We start from the raw sequence: 17,463 nt of genomic DNA, 5'->3' as shown, positions 1-17,463 counted from the left end.
GTAAGTCTTATTACTCTTGTAAAAATTGATTCTTTGGGGGCTCTAAGTTGGGCAAGTGAAAGGACAGAAAGTGAGAATAATGGGAAATGTGTTTGTACAACATTTAAAAAGAATTTACTCATGTTACCAGATTCTTTGATAGTGCATACAGTCTTATATTAATAAAAACTATGTGCTGATTATGAAAGGGAGATCCATAGGACTAATAGGGAAGAGGAATGAAGAAAAATTCTCTCAGACTCCTGTTAGGCATTTATCAGAAGAATACACTTCTTATGCAAGATTGTAAATAACTCATATTTTTAGAATCATAGTATGTCAGAACCAAAAGAAATTATAGAAATCATGGAGTCCCCAGTCTTTTGCACATTGAAAAACTGGGCAATTCAAACTTTTTGGTTTTACTGACTATTGGTAGAAACTGAACACGTGAAAATAACGGTGACGTTTGGTATTGTCTCTATTATTTGCTAACCTGTGTTACAATTTTAAGAGTAACATAAGAGAAGGGTTGTAACCTGCGGGAGGCTGGATGACCATCTGGTTCTCAGTCTTAGGGCACTACCTAGGTGTGATCATAATGTCCCAGGTTCGGTTCTGAACTTACAAAGCTGGAGGATTCAGTGTTGTTAGTATGTTGGAGATAGTGGAGCTCTGAGGATAGATCCATAATAACAACACTCACAAGAGACTTACATAAACTGGGACACCAGTTCGTCCATTTATGATAAGTATAATTATTATCAACTATACTTCAATGAAAAGAGTTTTAAAAAAGAAAAAAGTATAATTATTAAGCTGACCAAATACTTTGTTTATGAACGGTTCTCTTTTCATCCTGAAGAAAAATATATGTGGAGAGCTGTATTATAATTCGAATGGATTTTGGTGAGTAGGAAATCAGGAGGCTCTGTGTTGGAGGATCTTAATTACTATGTCATTGCTACCTCTTTCTCTGCCACTGGGATAGACCTGCTGTGAACTGATGTTCTTGCCTTTGGGCAGGACTGGGAGCATGTGACACTGATGTTTTCGCCTGAAAATGTTTAAGGGCCTGTATTTTTGTCTTCTAAAGTCATAATTCATAGGTTCACTGTAATCCGTGCACTTCCTGTTGGCACATCCAGTATAGTTGATTAGGTTTGAGTTTTCTTACTTCAAATCACATTCCAATTAAGCTTGTCTCTGTGAGATTACACTTGGGTCATCTGAGTAGAATGTTGGATGATTTCTACAGGTGGCTCATTGTGAACATAGTTCTTTATAATTTGTTGTTCCAGATTTTATTCTCAGAGTAAAAATCCGTATGTATTCAAGGGTATCTGATACTTGGGTGTTGGTTATATTTTGTGTATTTTCAGGAATTTGAATATTTATCAAAACAAAATAGAAACAGTGAATGTGAGGAAGATTTCTTAGACAACTGCGTAATAGAGCCTTGTTCTGTTTGAAACACGTGTAGGTCATAATCTTTGCTTTCAAGTAGGGAAAAGGACAACTTAAAACAATTAAACAAATTAAAACTATGGTATAGGGTATATATGTTGTTATTCATGAGAATTGTGTAGTTAAGATGCTAGAAGTGGGAGAGACATCACTTAGAGTAGATAGTTAAGTATTGGAAAACTTTCTAGGTAAGGGAGCATTTAGACTGAGCTTTGGGAAATATGGGATGAATGACAAAATTTGAGAAATAAGGGATAGGACTTAGCCTAGTTAGATCTATCCTTGTCTATATAGCGAGTGTGTATTTTTAAAATTTTTTTACTTTTAGAAGAATATGTTATATATATATATATTTTTTTTTTCTTTTTTTTTTCGGTACGTGGGCCTGTCACTACCGTGGCCTCTCCCGTTGCGGAGCACCAGGCTCCGGACGCGCAGGCTCAGTGGCCATGGCTCACGGGCCCAGCCACTCCGTGGCATGCGGGATCCTCCCGGACCGGGGCACGAACCCGTGTCCCCTGCATCGGCAGGCGGACTCTCAACCACTGCGCCACCAGGGAAGTCCCTGTAATATATTTTAATTTTGTTTTGTCAGGAGGGAAGTGAAGGACAGGTGTTGGTTCTTGGGGCCACAAATCGTCCCCATGCTTTGGATGCTGCACTTCGAAGACCTGGACGGTTTGATAAAGAAATTGAGATTGGAGTTCCGAATGCACAAGACCGGCTAGATATTCTCGAGAAACTGCTTCGAAGGGTGCCCCATTTGCTCACTGAAGCTGAACTGCTACAACTGGCAAATAATGCTCATGGATACGTTGGAGCAGACTTGAAAGCCTTGTGTAATGAAGCAGGTGAGAGTGATTTGCTGTAGTGACTCTGTACTTATGGATTTAATAACTGGTTTATTTACAAACTGATAATTTATATCTCACTTATTTCCTAATGGAATAGCTAAATTTTTTTCTAATCATAAAATATATATGTTTTATGAAAAAAATCTGGATAATTCAGAAAACTATAAAAATGAAATAAGAATCACTCTTAATCCCTCTTCCTAAAAATAAAAATATACACATAAAAATATACACTTAAAAAAAGGATGTACTTGGCATATACAAGCAGTAAATAAATATTAACTGCTGTTAATATGACTTAATAATTTCAGATTTTCAGGTATTTAACTGATCTTCTGTTTCCCCTAATCTAGCAATGAATCAGATTTTGAGAAGGTAATTTTTAAAAAGATTAGTCTTAAAATTAAAGTGTCCAGTTGGGAAAATATGTAGTTTTGTGTATACTGTCTTAAATACTAGTGTATGTTGTGTTATGCAGTCGTGTTCTCTAACTTTATATAGCAGAATAAAGCTTAAGAACAGTGTGCGAGAATTTTTGCAAGAGATTTTTCTGAAGAGGCAGGGGTGTATAGTAGAAAATGGATTTTGAGTAGAAAATACCTTTAAAATCAACCTTGTGGTCTTGGGCAAGTTCTTTGCCTTATCTGAGCCTTAGTTTTTCCCATTTGTAAATTGAGGGGGTTGTGGTAGATGATACTTAAGTGCCTTTGTACATATGACATTCCTTGGATATAAGGGAGAAGAAGAAATAAATGGAAAAAAAGAAGGGAAGAAAGTAAGGGGGGCAGGGAAGAAGGATAGGAAGGATAGGATGATCTACAACATAACAAGGAAGTACCCAAGTTAGGCACTAAACCTGGCCTGGCCTCATTAGCTACTTTCATACACCTGGCTTTTCCACTCTTCATTGTCTTCTCTTTTGTGTCTGAATGATTTAAACTTAGGTGGTTAGTCAGGGCTTTCTCCCACAATGTTCTTAGAAATAATGCTACAAAGCAGACTAATGCTGATTGTGAAGTTAACTGCATTTTCTCATTGAAACAGTCTGACTAAGGACTTGATTAACTTATACATTTGGTTAATAGTGTGACTCAGAAGGAAAGATAAAACAACTTAAACTCTATAATTAAAAATAGTCGAATTTTGCTCCAAATGCTATAGAATGGGCATATCTCACTTATTGAATATACAAGGGCACCCCTAATGTGTGCATTGAGCATAGGAAGAAAAAACTCAGCTATACAGTAAATTTGAACTACGTATTCTCCTAGTTCTAGGTAAAAAGAATTGAATATTTAATGTTGCCTTCTAACTAAATTCAAATTTAGAGGAGTTATTAGGGGAAAAGTTGGATGGCTCTTAGTCTTTTAAAATGACTGTCTAGGGAAGTTTGAACTGCTGTGCCCCCCTCTTTTTTTTTAACATAGTAAATGCCCTTGGACAAGTAGAAGCAGTCACAATTATTACACTGACCTTAGAATTACACACAAAGTTAGAATCATATTTTTTACAAAAAGAGTCATGGTAAAATTTTAATATTTAGAAGCAGTATGCTCAGTACATATCTGAGAAGTGTATGTGAAAACTGGGAGACATAATGAGATGTAATTACCACTCCACTCCTCTTGGTAGAGTAATAAAAATATTTATTCACTTCAGAGTTGAGTTTAGTTTTGTCTTTAAACCTCCGTTGAGCTTCATCTCCTCCTGTCCTTTCTTGCCTTTAGAAATCCCTGCTCTGTGCTAAGGAAACAACTCCAAGTGGTTATTGCTACCTTCATAGGTAGCAGTAGACAAGGTAGTGTTCTGTGGTGCCTTAAATAACTGCTGCTATTTTTTTGAACATTTCCAGTCAATTTTTGGCTTCCCACTGACAAGATTTCTCAGCTATGGTTCTGACTGTGGACTTTAAATACATCTTGCTTAAAACCAGTGCTTTTTAGGAGGCATTTTCATTGTTCACCAGTTGTGCTGTGTGTAAGTGGACAGCTTGAGAATTCCCACTGGCTTATCTAGGAAATAAGGCACCTTGACCTCCAAATTTGTGAGGAAAGTGAGAGACTCCAGCTCCAAGAGATGTATTCCTGAGTACACAAGTTAATTCTGTCTCTTATTTATTCTTTTCTGCAGAATTCAGATTCATTTCACATGTTCTCAATTCCAGACAGATCACTTGGAGTTGAGGTTCTCAGACTTTATTGTGCATCAGAATCACCTGGAGAACTTAGTAAATTATAGATGGCTGGCTGTGCCCTATTCCCAGAGTTTCTGATTCAGTAGGTCTGGGCTGGTACCTGTGAATTCCTAATATGTTCCCAGCTGATGCTGATGCTGCTGGTGTGGGGACCACACTTTGAGAGCCACTGACATAGGTCACTGGTTCTTTTTTTTTTTAAAGGTAGGAACCCCTGTTTTTGTTTTTTAATTTTTTAAATATTTATTTTATTTATTTTTGGCTGTGTTGGGTCTTAGTTGAGTCACACAGGATCTTCCTTGTGGCGCAGGGGCTCCAGAGCACCTGGGCTCTCTAGTTGAGGCACGCTGGCTCAGTAGTTGAGGCACCTGGGTTTAGTTGCCCTGCCCATGTGGGATCTTAGTTCCCCAACCAGGGTTCAAACCGTGTCCCCTGCAAGAGAAGGCGGATTCTTAACCACTGGACCACCAGGGAATTCCCAGGTCATTGGTTCTTAAAACCTCATTATGCCTCAGGTTCACCTGGGAAGCCATGCACACTCCCATGCAGGCGTGCGCACGCTCACACGCACACACACACACACACACACACACACACACACTCTCTCTCTCTCTCTCTCTCTCTCTCTCTCTCTCTCTCTCTGTCTCTCTCTCTCTCTCTCTCACACACACACACACACAGACACAGACACTCAATCACTTTCCATACTTAATTGAATAAAGAAGGTGGGGAACTGGAATCAGTATAATGTTTTCCAAGTGATTTGAAGTAGCCCGTCTTGTACTTCCCTGTGAATAGGAAATGTATCATTAATTTAGGCCAGTGGTTCTCCTGCGTTAAACCTGTATAAGAATCACTTGTAGAGCTTGTTAAAACACAATTCTGGGCTGCATGCTACTGGTTTAGTAGGTCCAGCTGGGGTACAAGAATTTGCATTTCTATCAAGTTACAGGTGATAATCAGTGCTGCTGGTCCAAGGGCTACACTTTGAGAACCACTGATCTAGGCCAACCAGTTCTCTGATTTTTGGAGATTTCTCTGTAACTGATTTAAGTAACTGTATTTAGTTTAGGTAATGTAATTCTGACTCTCTCACTGATAGTGTTGAGTTTCTTCCTAGAGTTTTTATGTGATAGTAATGTACTACTGTACTACTACTACTACTGTATACTACTGTATCATTTTAGTCTCTGACTGTAGGAGAAAATGAGTGTCCTAGTTTGTCTTGCAGGTATATATAATGGTTCTGAATAAAACTTTAAAATGAAAAATAATTCTGAAAGATAGAAAGCCCCAATTAAGGAAGTAGTTAAGGATTAACACTTAAGAATACAAGTAGGAATGTAGACATGTGTTTTTCTTGGAACATTTGCTTGCTTATGATTTGTGGACATGTATGTTCTTTGAGCTTTTGGTGTGTTGGCTGTCTGGTGGTTTTCCTTTTTCCTGGACTGGCTTCTAGTTGGGGAGGCTCTGCCATTTTTAATAAAATGGTGCACAGGTGTCTAGTAATTACATACATTGAAGTGATTCAGAATTTCATAAAACCTAAGTGAACTATGTTACTGATTGTTTTGTTAATCTTAAGGTTATTGTTTGTGGGTTATTAATACAAAAGATCAAAATCATTGTAGTATATATGTTTGTGCGTGCTTTTCCAGAGGACCGAAGGTTTGCAATCTATTCCAGAGTTTGTAAGGGTGATGCTGTGTCTTTTGCAGTGTGATTGCTCTCAACTTTTCTTATCTTTTTTTCTAGTGTTACTGAATATTTTCCATACTTTTAAACTTTGTCTCCATAACAAATAAGAAAGTTGGAAATACTACTGTAGTATTGCTTTCAACAATTGGATCTCTTATTATCTGAGCAGATATAATGTTTAATGTTGCAGGTTGGGTGTGAAACTGATTTCCAAATCTTATGTTTTCTTTATAATTAATTTTTGAGCTAGAGTGTGGTTGATAAGTCGTGACTTGTCCAAAAGCCTAATGTTTTGTAGCTCACCTTTTTAAGCAAAGAGCAGCTGCATTTTGAAATGTTTTATCTCAAGCAGACAAGCTGTTTATAAGCTCAACTCTGACACATCCTGACATTTAATGTCTATGTTTTTATCCCTCCTGGGATTAGGCTGCCTTTCTAATTAATTAGTTGCATAGCCTTTTATTAATTCCCTCAAAATTTATAATGTTTTAAATTAACAACATAGATAAGCATACCACACTTTTTTAGAAAACATGAAATGTTAATTATGCAGTGGAGACATGAATTATATAAACTCTGCTGAATGTTAGAAGATGCTTAGCAACAGTGTTTTCCAAATGCAGGGATTTATTATAAACTTATCCTTCTAAGGCTGCCTGTGCCATTTCAGGAGAGTGAATATAAATAGAGCTTGATTTCTTCAAGAAGAGGTCTCGGTCATTTTGTTAACAGTGGAAGGAAGCATTTGCTTCACATCTCTAAGAATTTATCTTTAGCATCCTTGTTGATTACACATCATTTCAACATGTTCATACCAAATGCTTGGGCCTTGATAAGATACCATCACAGAACAGGAAGAATTAAAACTCTTATTTAAACAATGATTTTGTCATTATTACACTTACGTAGGTCTAGTAAAAATACTGAATCTAATTATTATAACATAACTTCTTGTGAAATGGAAAATGTTATCTGTTTTGCAGCAGGGTTCTCAGATATTTATAGCTGTTAGTCCTCCCTCCCACCCTTCACTAGCTTATTTGAACAGGAATTTATGGAGGATCTCCTATGTACAGTCCAGTTCTTAAGAAAGGTTCTTTTTCTAACATTTTCCATCATTTTTGAATTCTGCCAATGTTATTTTCTAAGTTAGAATTAAAATGTTGATTTTTTAAAAATTCAATATTTTTAAATAAGGTGCAGGGAAATAGTAGGGTTTTGTGGAAAGCTTATGGTGAGCTCTAGTTTCAAATGCTAGCACTATCCCTTATCAGCTGGGAGTCACTGGGCAAGCCATTTAACCTCTTGAACTCTTTCCTCATCTGCTAAATAGGGATAACTTTTTTTTTTGTATAACATTTTTAAAAGAGTTCTTATGAGGTTTAGAAGTATAGCCTGATAGCAGTGTTCATGGTTTATACAGGCCCTTGGTAAGTGTCACTTTCTTTTTTAAAAAAAAATTTTCATATTTTATGTGTATTTATGCACTTCTCTGGTAGATGCTTATTTGAATTTTGACAGTATTCCTGATTTTATGAAGTATTTAATTACTGTAGTATAAGTGGTATCAGGGAAGTCTAGCAGAATCCTTTACCTTGCTAGAGTAGTGACTTTTACTGAATCTGGATCGGTAAAAGTCTTGCCCATCAATAGAAATATGCAGACTAGAAATAGATATGGCTTATTTTGGGGGTGCCTCCCTGACAGATTTTCTTGCTGAATGTGAGAGCTCTCCTGTCATACATAGAGTTACAGTCTCTTCCCTCCCGTACCCACGTCGTCCCACATGTGAGTCCACTTTAGCCCTGCAGTAGAGCAACAAAATTAAATTGATGTATGTATCATGATTATCCTCTAATTAATGCATTTCATAAGGGATCATATCTTTATTCATTATTGTAGGTGGATAAATAGGCAGTAATTATGCAATATAATATCATAAAACAATGAATTTTCCCCTCTGTTTTGTAATTCTGAAATATAGTGATAGTTATATTTGTGATGTTAGGATTTTTCCTACTGCGTAAACATTATGGATATTATATGAGAAGTAGAATTTTTTTTGGTCAGTGAATTGGGTATCTTAATATTAATTCTGCTGTTCATTTGAAATGACTGGAGATGAGTGGTTTGTTTCAGAAAAACAAGTGGTAGTTTTGATTCTGTTTAAGCTCTAAGTGATATATCCTATTTACTTCACTAGTGGAAAATTTTCTGAGTTGCCTTGCCAAGGCTATAAAAGTAGAAAACCTAAGGAAAGGTTTTCTTTCTAATTAAAAAAAAAAAAATCAGTCTTTCTAAAAAAAAGTTACTTCTAAGAGTTATTCTTGATTCCTTTTTTTGTTACTCTTTATCAAATCCTGTCAGCTCTGTTTTCAAAATTTATTCAGAGTTTCAGCTTAAAAAAAAATTTTAAACTATTTTTCATTGCTCTTGTCTAGACTGTTGCGATGTCTTCTTCCTGCCCACTCTGTCCTCCACCTTCTAACCCCTTTTATTGTTTACATTGTCTAAGCTGCAGGATTTTGAATTGCAGGTTTTGGAGATGAGAGTCTTGGTTAGATCTATGTTTTAGTGAGTTGTCACCAGTTAGATTATGACTGAAGCCATTGAAATGAATGAAGTCACTTAGAGAGAATGAACAGAGTTCATTTTTTCGTTCATTTATTGAGCCAGGCACTGCACTTGGTGCTGGGACTACGTCAGTGAATAAGAGAGACTTGGACTTTCTCCTCTTAGAGCTCAAGATGCACAGAGAAGTGCAGCAGTGTAACAGGTAAAATTATAATATGTTGTGTTGTATTTGCGAAGGATCAGGGAGGTTTTAGCCTGCTACTGAGGAAAGAAGGGATCCTGGGGAATACCACCATTCAAAGGTTGAATTGTTAGGAAAAATCTGGTATAGAAGACTGAGGAGTGGCTAGAGAGGTGGGAAGAGAACCCCAAAAAAGTGGTGACTCAAATGAGGGAAGAAGATTCAGGGAGGAAGTAATTAGAAATAATATATTATTAGTTACCACTAATTGAGTACTTACAAGGTGCCATCCATTGTTTGAAGTGCCTTCACACGTGTTAATGATTTCTTACAGCATTCCTTATATGGTTAGCTTCATTTTATAGGTGAAGAAACTTAGGTCAGACAGGTTATGGAACTTCACCAAGATCACACAGGAAATAAATAGTGGAGCCAGGATCGACAGTATAGAGACCACAGTGACATCAAGTGCTTAGTACTTGTGTGGTCATGAGGGCCTTGGAAGAGAGTAGTTCTAGTAGATCGCAATAAATTGAGGGGTGATTGAAAGTTGAAGGAACAGAGATAGTGACTGTAAATTATTTTTTCAGTTTTAATGGTGTGTTATTTAGAGTTTTTGTACCTTCCAAAAAAAGGGACAAATATAGTTGGCCTGCTGCCCCCCCGCCCCCCACCCCAAGTCAAAATCATATCAGACTATATTCATTATTTTCCTGGTTCCTCTCCTCTTACCTGGACCTTGCTCTAGTCCACAAAGCCATAGATCTTCAACCTCTGTTGGCATAAGAATTGTGCTATAAGCAAACTATCCTTTTTGTTCCTAACTCTGCATTTTTTTGTGTGTGTGTGTGTGTGTGTGGTATGCGGGCCTCTCACTGTTGTGGCCTTTCCCGTTGCGGAGCACAGGCTTCAGACGCGCAGGCTCAGCGGCCATGGCTCACGGGCCCAGCCGCTCCGCAGCCATGTAGGATCTTCCCGGACCAGGGCACGAACCCGTGTCCCCTGCATCGGCAGGCGGAATCTCAACCACTGCGCCACCAGGGAAGCCCCTAACTCTGCATTTTAATAGGGTTGCTAAGCCAGGTAATAAATAATTTGATATTAAAATTTTGATACTATAAGCTGTATTTTTAGGAAAGTTTGTTAAAACCTGGGACTGGTGAAGTGAATTAATTCTGTCGTTTTAGAACTAGAAGACCCTATCAGAAATCATTTAGTATATTCCCTTATTTCACAGATGAGTACAGACTGTGTGATCCATCCAAGCTCAAGCAGTTAGTGAAGTCTTGGCCCAAGATTCAGGTCTTGAGACCAGGGTGCTTTCCATAGTGCTATTACTTTTAAAAGCAATTTTTAAAAGTGATAGGGGATTCGTAATAGACCTGGCTTCTGCAGTCAGTCTAAGTTATACCAATCATTTGTAATATAAATAACGCAAGAACCACAATACCCTCTTTGAGAGTATTCTGTTTAATTTCTTTTCTATGAATAAGGAGTGAGAAATGGAACTCTCCCAGTGATATATCAGGTAATACTTATCACCTTGTCTATACTTAATACTGAGTTGAGGGAGAGTAAAGACTCCAGATAAAACATTTCTGGAATTCTGATATTTTGAGGAAAAAGTATATTTTAAAAAGAGAGACTTAGATTTTTATAGTTGCTTTCAGTCTTCATTTGCCTGAATATACTATTCAGAAATTTTATGCCTAACTTTTACAATTCAAATCTGAGATCCAGATGCCCGTGTTTCATGTTACTTCTTTATATAATTGTCTGTAGGGTCGATAATAATTCTAAAAAACATTATTACTCCTGTGATGAATTTTAGTTTCTAAGGAAGGAACTTAATTGCATGCTCAAAAAATAACATCATTATTTAGCAAGCATTAAGTATAAAATTGTAGGATGCCATATGCATGGAGCAAGATGTTTGTTGATTGAATATGGAGCAGATGGTCTTGAAGAGCATGAATTTAGAGTAATTGCTCTTGTCTAGAAGTGATTCTATCTGGATAGTGATGTGGGGCTTGAGGAGAACATGTCATATACCGGAAAGAATGTGTTGGCATTAGGCTTGCCTGGGGCATTTTGTCTTTTGTTCTCTTCGTTGCAACTTGTTTCCCATTTCAAAACTTTTGAGATCATTAGAACATAAAATAATGAAAGCAAAATGACACATTTAATTAGCTACACCTGTTTTTTTGTTTCAACGCTGTGTTTCTTAACATAGTTTTATTGGTTCTGTTTTTGTTTACATTTTAAAAATTAAACTTAGCAATGAAAGGAAATGTTATAGATTGCTTGCCCTAAGCTGTATTCCTTGATGATGTACATGTGTCCGTTTGCTCCTCTAGTTAATTGTTTACTTCTGGTTTATAAAAATATGTGTATTTTTAAAAATTTAATTTCTTGCCATAGATTCTAGTATGGCCTCCTGAGGAATGGTGATGTCGAATAATTTAAGCTTAGCATCATAGAATTTTCTGCACATGGCTTCATTCCCAATGGGCTGGAAACAACCTGGGGTTGTTTTGTTTGGGAGTTGTTTGGCCAGGGCCTTTTGAACAGTAGTGTCCCAGTGAAGTACTAGATATTATTTATGTAAGAATGAGCTTTTCTTTTTTTTTTTTTGTTTTGGCGGTACGCGGGCCTCTCACTGCTGTGGCCTCTCCCGTTGTGGAGCACAGGCTCCGGACGCGCAGGCTCAGCGGCCATGGCTCACGGGCCCAGCCACTCCGTGGCATGTGGGATCCTCCCGGACCGGGGCATGAACCCGTGTCCCCTGCATCGGCAGGTGGATTCTCAACCCCTGAGCCACCAGGGAAGCCTGAGCTTTTCTTTTTGTGACAATAATATCCTTTCAGAAATTTCTAACTACTTTGTAACTGCATGACTTAACCTGGTGACAAAAGCAGTTACTAAAAAGACTACCTTTTCCAAAAAAATAAAAGTAAAAAAATAAAGCTGAAAATAATTTAGAGAAAATACTGATATATTTTAATCTTTCCATTTAATAAATGACATAACTGATGGCCAGAGGAGCTAAGTTTTATATGTCAGGTGACATCTGAGCTAGTGGCACATCTAGGACCATGGAGGGTTGTTTGCATTAATATGATAGCTCCAAGGATCTTTAACTTTATAAGCTCTGATATACATTTTATTCATATAAATTCTGTTTCAACTTATGTTATTTTCAAGAATAGCATTTGTATAAAATACAGTACCTCTGTACAGCGTCTAGAATCATAGAACCTCATACTGAGAAAGAATCTGAAGGGCTCTGGTAGGAATTTCCAGTATCCTTGTTATGTTTTTACAGCTTTTGCAAATCTGTAATCTTCCTTATTTTCTTTTTCCCTTTCTGACAGTGTGCCATACTTCATCTTCTCACATTATCTACAAACGAATAGAGATGGATTTAGGTTTATTTAAAACATGTTCTTTCATATTTCTAAGTGTGAACTCTTTAAGGACAGAGATTTTGTCTTTTACTGTTCTTCAGGGATGCATCATCTCTGAAGTGTTATGCTCATTCTTGTCCCTAGGCCTTTTTTTTTTTTTTTTGTGGTACGCGGGCCTCTCACTGTTATGGCCTCTCCCGTTGCGGAGCACAGGCTCCGGACGTGCAGGCTCAGCGGCCATGGCTCACGGGCCCAGCCGCTCCGCGGCATGTGGGATCTTCCCGGACCGGGGCACGAACCCATGTCCCCTGCATCGGAAGGCGGACTCTCAACCACTGCGCCACCAGGGAAGCCCCCCTAGGTCTTTATATATGCTGTTCCCTCTGCCTTGAATACTCTGCTGCCTCTTTGGCCTCAATTCCCATATTAGCAGTTTAACATCAACTCATTTTTCAGGTCTAACTAGTTTAGCTTGTATACATGTTTTAGTCTCTCTTCATTTGTGAAATAAAGGCATATACTAAATGATTTCTGTGAGGGTTATCTAACTCTAAACTGTCACTAATCCTACTAAACTGAGTTAGATGTCCCTGACGTGTTTTTATGCCACTTTGTTCTTTCCATGTCATAATACTTGGCACAGTATATAATAATAACTTGTTATCATACGTCTTCTCTTTTAGACTGTTAGCACTATGAGAGGTTTATCTGCCTTCTTGCTCTTTTGTACTCTAGAAAAAGAGCTCAGTACATTGTTGAATGAATTAACTATGTCTAGGAGTTTCTAAGTGAATATTTTGAGTGAATGAATAGAACTAATATTGAAGAAGAGTACCTGTGAAAGAGTAACTTATAGTCAATGAATAGCTCTTCTCAGTGGCTTCATGACATGATATTTTATTTTACTATTTGCTTTGCTTAAATATGAATTGTACTGAATTGGCAAGTAAGTAACACAGGTACAGAATAGTGATTCTCTCATTGAGAACTATTCTGTAAAAAATACTTGCAGATTCATTAACATAGGGAATGCTCTTGTCTCTCCTCAAGTCCTGTTCTTTTCTCCCTTGTTTATAGTGGCTTTGTTTATACGTTTTTTCCCTTTCACTTCATTTTTTATGTATTCTCTTTTTTAATAAACTTCTTTCTGAAATATAACATGTATAGAAAAGTGTAAAAACTATAAGATCCATGCATTTTCCAAAGTATATATAACCAGATATAAAGCATTATATATATAAAGCATTATTAGTGCCCTAGAACTTCCATCAGATTCTCTCCCAGCCACTACTCTTCATCTCAGCACAAAAGGCAACCACTCTTTCTGGCTTCTAACACCATAGATTAGTTCAGCCTGTTTTGTGCTGTCTTCTTTCTCTCATATTATGGTTTGAGAGCTTCATCATTTTATTCAGTTGTAGCATTAGTTCATTTTTATTGCTATATTTTATTGTATAAATATTGTGAGTAATGATGCCATCAGTATTCTTGCACATATTTTTTTTGGTGCACAGATGTACACATTTCTGTTTGCTTTATATCTAGGTGTGGAATTATCAGGTTATAGAATATGTGTGTGTGTTGTTGTTAGTAAATACTGCCAAAAGTTTTCTGTGGTGATTGCTTCAATTTCCTCTTCCACTAGTAATGTGTGAAAATTCCAGTTTCTTCTCATTTTTGCCAGAATTTGGTGGGTTTTTAACAGTATTTCATTGTGTTTTTATTTCTCTGAAGACTGAGTTGAATACTTTTTTATATATGTATTGCACATTTAGATATCCTCCTTCGTGACATGCCTATTCAGATATCTGTTCAATTTTTCTATTGTGTTGCTTTTAAAAAAATAATTACTCTCTTTACAGTGTCTTTGAGGAATAGAAGTTTGTAACCATATACATTTATTATAACATATAAATATAATGAACCAAGTTATCAACATTTTTCTTTATGTATAGTGATTTTTTTATCATGTTTAAGAAATCTGTGTAAATTCCACAATTGTGAATATTTTATTTTATATTATCTTCTTTCATTTAAAGATGCTTTATTATCTTTCCTTTTACATTACTATCTATAATTATTTCACTTTTTTCCATCTAGATAATTAGTTGTACCAGCACTAGTTAATGAAATGACCACTCTTCTTGCTCTGCATTGTTAACTAACCTTTGTCATAAATCAAGAGTTTGGGTTTGTTCTGAATTCTCTGTTCTGTTTCATTGATCTCTTTATCCTTGTGCAAAATACTGAAATATCTTTAATCACTTAAGCCTTGGGTAAGTGCACCTTTTTTCTTCTTCCTCAAGATTGTCTTGACTATTCTTGGGCCTTTGCATTTGCTTAGAACTTTAAAAATCAGCTTGCCAGACTCCCTCCCCTCCAAGACAAAACAAAATTGGATTTAGATTGGAATTATTAAATCTCTTGATCAATTTAGGGAGAATTAGAAAGTTAATATCTACAAGTTATCTACCATGTGGTAGATCCCTTCATTTATTTTAGGTCTTTAATTTCTCTCAAAGTTTTATAGTTTTAAGTGAAGAAGTCTTACATAATGTTCATTAGATTTATTCTAAGGTATTTTTTTAATGCAGTTATTTTTTAATTCTAAGTTTTTTTTAATGCAGTTATAAATGGCATCTTGTAAAGTTTCACTTTAATTGTGTTTGTTAGTATCTGGAAAAACTAAACTCTTATGTGTTGACTTTGTGTCTACCTACCTTGCTAAATTCACATATTAATTTTAATAGTGTGTATGGAAATTGGTTGAGTTTTTATGTATGTAGTCATGTTAAAGTTTTCTGTGTATACAATCTGCAAATAATGACAGTTTTCATTCCTTTTAACCTCTACACTTCTTTTTCTTGCCTTGTTGTAGTGGTTAGGATCTTTAACATAGTATTTAATAGAAGTGATAACAGTACTTATCCTTATCTGATTCTTGATCCTAGGGAGAAAATTTTTAACCTTTTACTATTAAGAATTATATTTGCTCTTTGTTTTTTTGTAGCTAATATGATAGAGTAACAAAATTTCCATCTGTTCCTAGTTTTTATAATTAATGATATTGATTTTTATGACATTCCTTTTCTGGGTCTATTGAGATAATCATATTCTCTTCTTTATTCTATTAATGTGGAACATGATGTTGATTGATTTTCAAATGTTAAGCTAACTTTACATTCTTGGAATATAGCCATCTTGTCATGACGTATAATCCTTTATTTACATATTGATATTTTTGCTGATGTTTTGTTTAGGATATTTGCACCTATGTTCAGGAGAGATATCAGTCTGCAGTTTTCTTGTAATGTCCTTTTAAGATTTGAGGAACAGGGTTATGCTGGCCTCATGAATCAAGTTGGGAATTATCTTGGCCTCTTTTTTTCTCTGCAAGAGTTTTTGTAAGCTTAGTGTTATAGTCATACTTAACTACTTTGTAACATTAACCAGTGAAGCCATCTATGTTTAGAATTTTCTTTTTGGAAAGATTTTAATTACATAATGAATTTAATAGCTATTGGAATATTCAATTATGTACTTTGTTTTGATAAGCTTTTTTTCCCCCCTAGAAATTGGTTCATTTCATCTAAATTTTTGAGTTATTTGGTATAAGGTTATTCCTGATATCCTCTTATTATCTTTTCAATGGCCTGTGGGTTCTGTAGTGTAGACCATTCAGTAGTCATTTTTGCTTCCTGATGTTGGTAATGTGTGTCTTTTCTCACATTTCCCTGATTCGTCTTGCCAGAGATTTATCTCTATTAGCCTTTTCAGAAAATAAACCTTTGGCTTTATTGATTTGTTTTTTTAATTGCACATTAGTTTTCCATTTCATTAATTTCTGTTCCTGTCTTCATTATTTCCTTCCCACTGTTTTGTTTTGTTTATTTGTTTTTGGTTTATTTTATTCTTTGTTTTATAAGATGAGCACCTCATTGACTTTCACCCTTTATTCTTCCCTAATATGTGCATTATGCCTGTCATTGTTCCTTTAAGTACAGCTTTAGTAGCATCCCACAAATTTTCATGTTATATTTTCATTATTATTCAGTTGAAAAACTTAAAAATTTTCATTGGATTTTTTTTTTTTTTTGACCATGAATTATTTGGAAATGTATTGGTTAATTTCCAGATATTTGTATTTTTGGTATCTTTTTGTTACTGATTTTGCTATTAAGTCTCATGTAATCAGAGAACATAAACATTATGATTTCAATCCTTGAAATCTGTGGAGAGTTGCTTTGTGTCCCACCCTGTGGTCAGTTTTGGTACTCCTTCCAGGTACCCTTGAAAGCATGGATATTTTACTATTTTGGATATTTATTGTTTTGTATATATGCCAATTAAGATAGGTGAGTTAATTTTATTTTTATAAATTCTACATATATATTTTTTGTTTGTTTGTTTTTGTTACTGAGGGAAGTGTGTTAAAATCTGCAAGTAAGGCTGCAAATTTGTCTGTTTCTCCTTTTAGTTCTGCTTAATTTTGCTGTTTATACTTTGAGCCTTTTTTACTAGGCATGTATTAGAATTTTATGTATTCTTGGTGAATGGACCCTTTTATCATCCTGAAATGTCTAGTAATACCTCTTAAAGTCTATTTGATAGTAGATATAGATGCACTATTTTCCTTTTACATGCATGGTACCCTTTTTCTATTTTACTTTCAACCTTTCTGTATTTTTGTATTTCAGAATATGACTCTTGTAAACAGCACAAATTTGAGTTTTATTTTTTTCATCTATCTGATGCTGTCAGTCTTTTAATTCAAGTACATGATACGTTTATATTTAGGGTAATATCTTAAATACTTAGGTTTAATTTACCTTCTATTTGTCCCACTTGTATGTTTTTTCATCTTTTTTACTGTCTTCTCTTGGAATAGTCAAGTATTTTTGTTACTTCCTCATCTTATGGTTATCTTTTTAGTTATGTATTTTACTCATCTTTTAGTATTTATCTTACATACTACAATATGTCTCCTTGGCTTACTAGAGACTAATGCAAGAAAAGTGCAAACAGTTTGGGAACACTTTGATTCTCTTTACTGCAAAAACACTATTATTAGTGTTTTATTCAATTATTATTCATTTATATTTGTCT

At 35.5% G+C, this 17,463-nt stretch overlaps 1 protein-coding gene across 4 annotated transcripts in view; it reads left to right on the top strand.

The window, feature by feature from the left end:
* The window catches only part of AFG2A (AFG2 AAA ATPase homolog A), a 348,590-nt gene that overhangs the window by 16,255 nt on the left and 314,872 nt on the right, over positions 1-17,463 (top strand). For all 4 annotated transcript variants that reach the window (XM_067735130.1, XM_067735128.1, XM_067735129.1 and 1 more), the window contains exon 9: positions 2,042-2,297. In XM_067735130.1, the coding sequence (XP_067591231.1) occupies positions 2,042-2,297 (256 nt within the window). The remainder of the gene's footprint in view (positions 1-2,041; positions 2,298-17,463) is intronic.

This window comes from Pseudorca crassidens, chromosome 4 (assembly GCF_039906515.1).
Source record: "Pseudorca crassidens isolate mPseCra1 chromosome 4, mPseCra1.hap1, whole genome shotgun sequence".
Classification (NCBI taxonomy): Eukaryota; Metazoa; Chordata; class Mammalia; order Artiodactyla; family Delphinidae; genus Pseudorca; species Pseudorca crassidens.
This window is presented reverse-complemented; position numbering and strand designations above follow the sequence as displayed.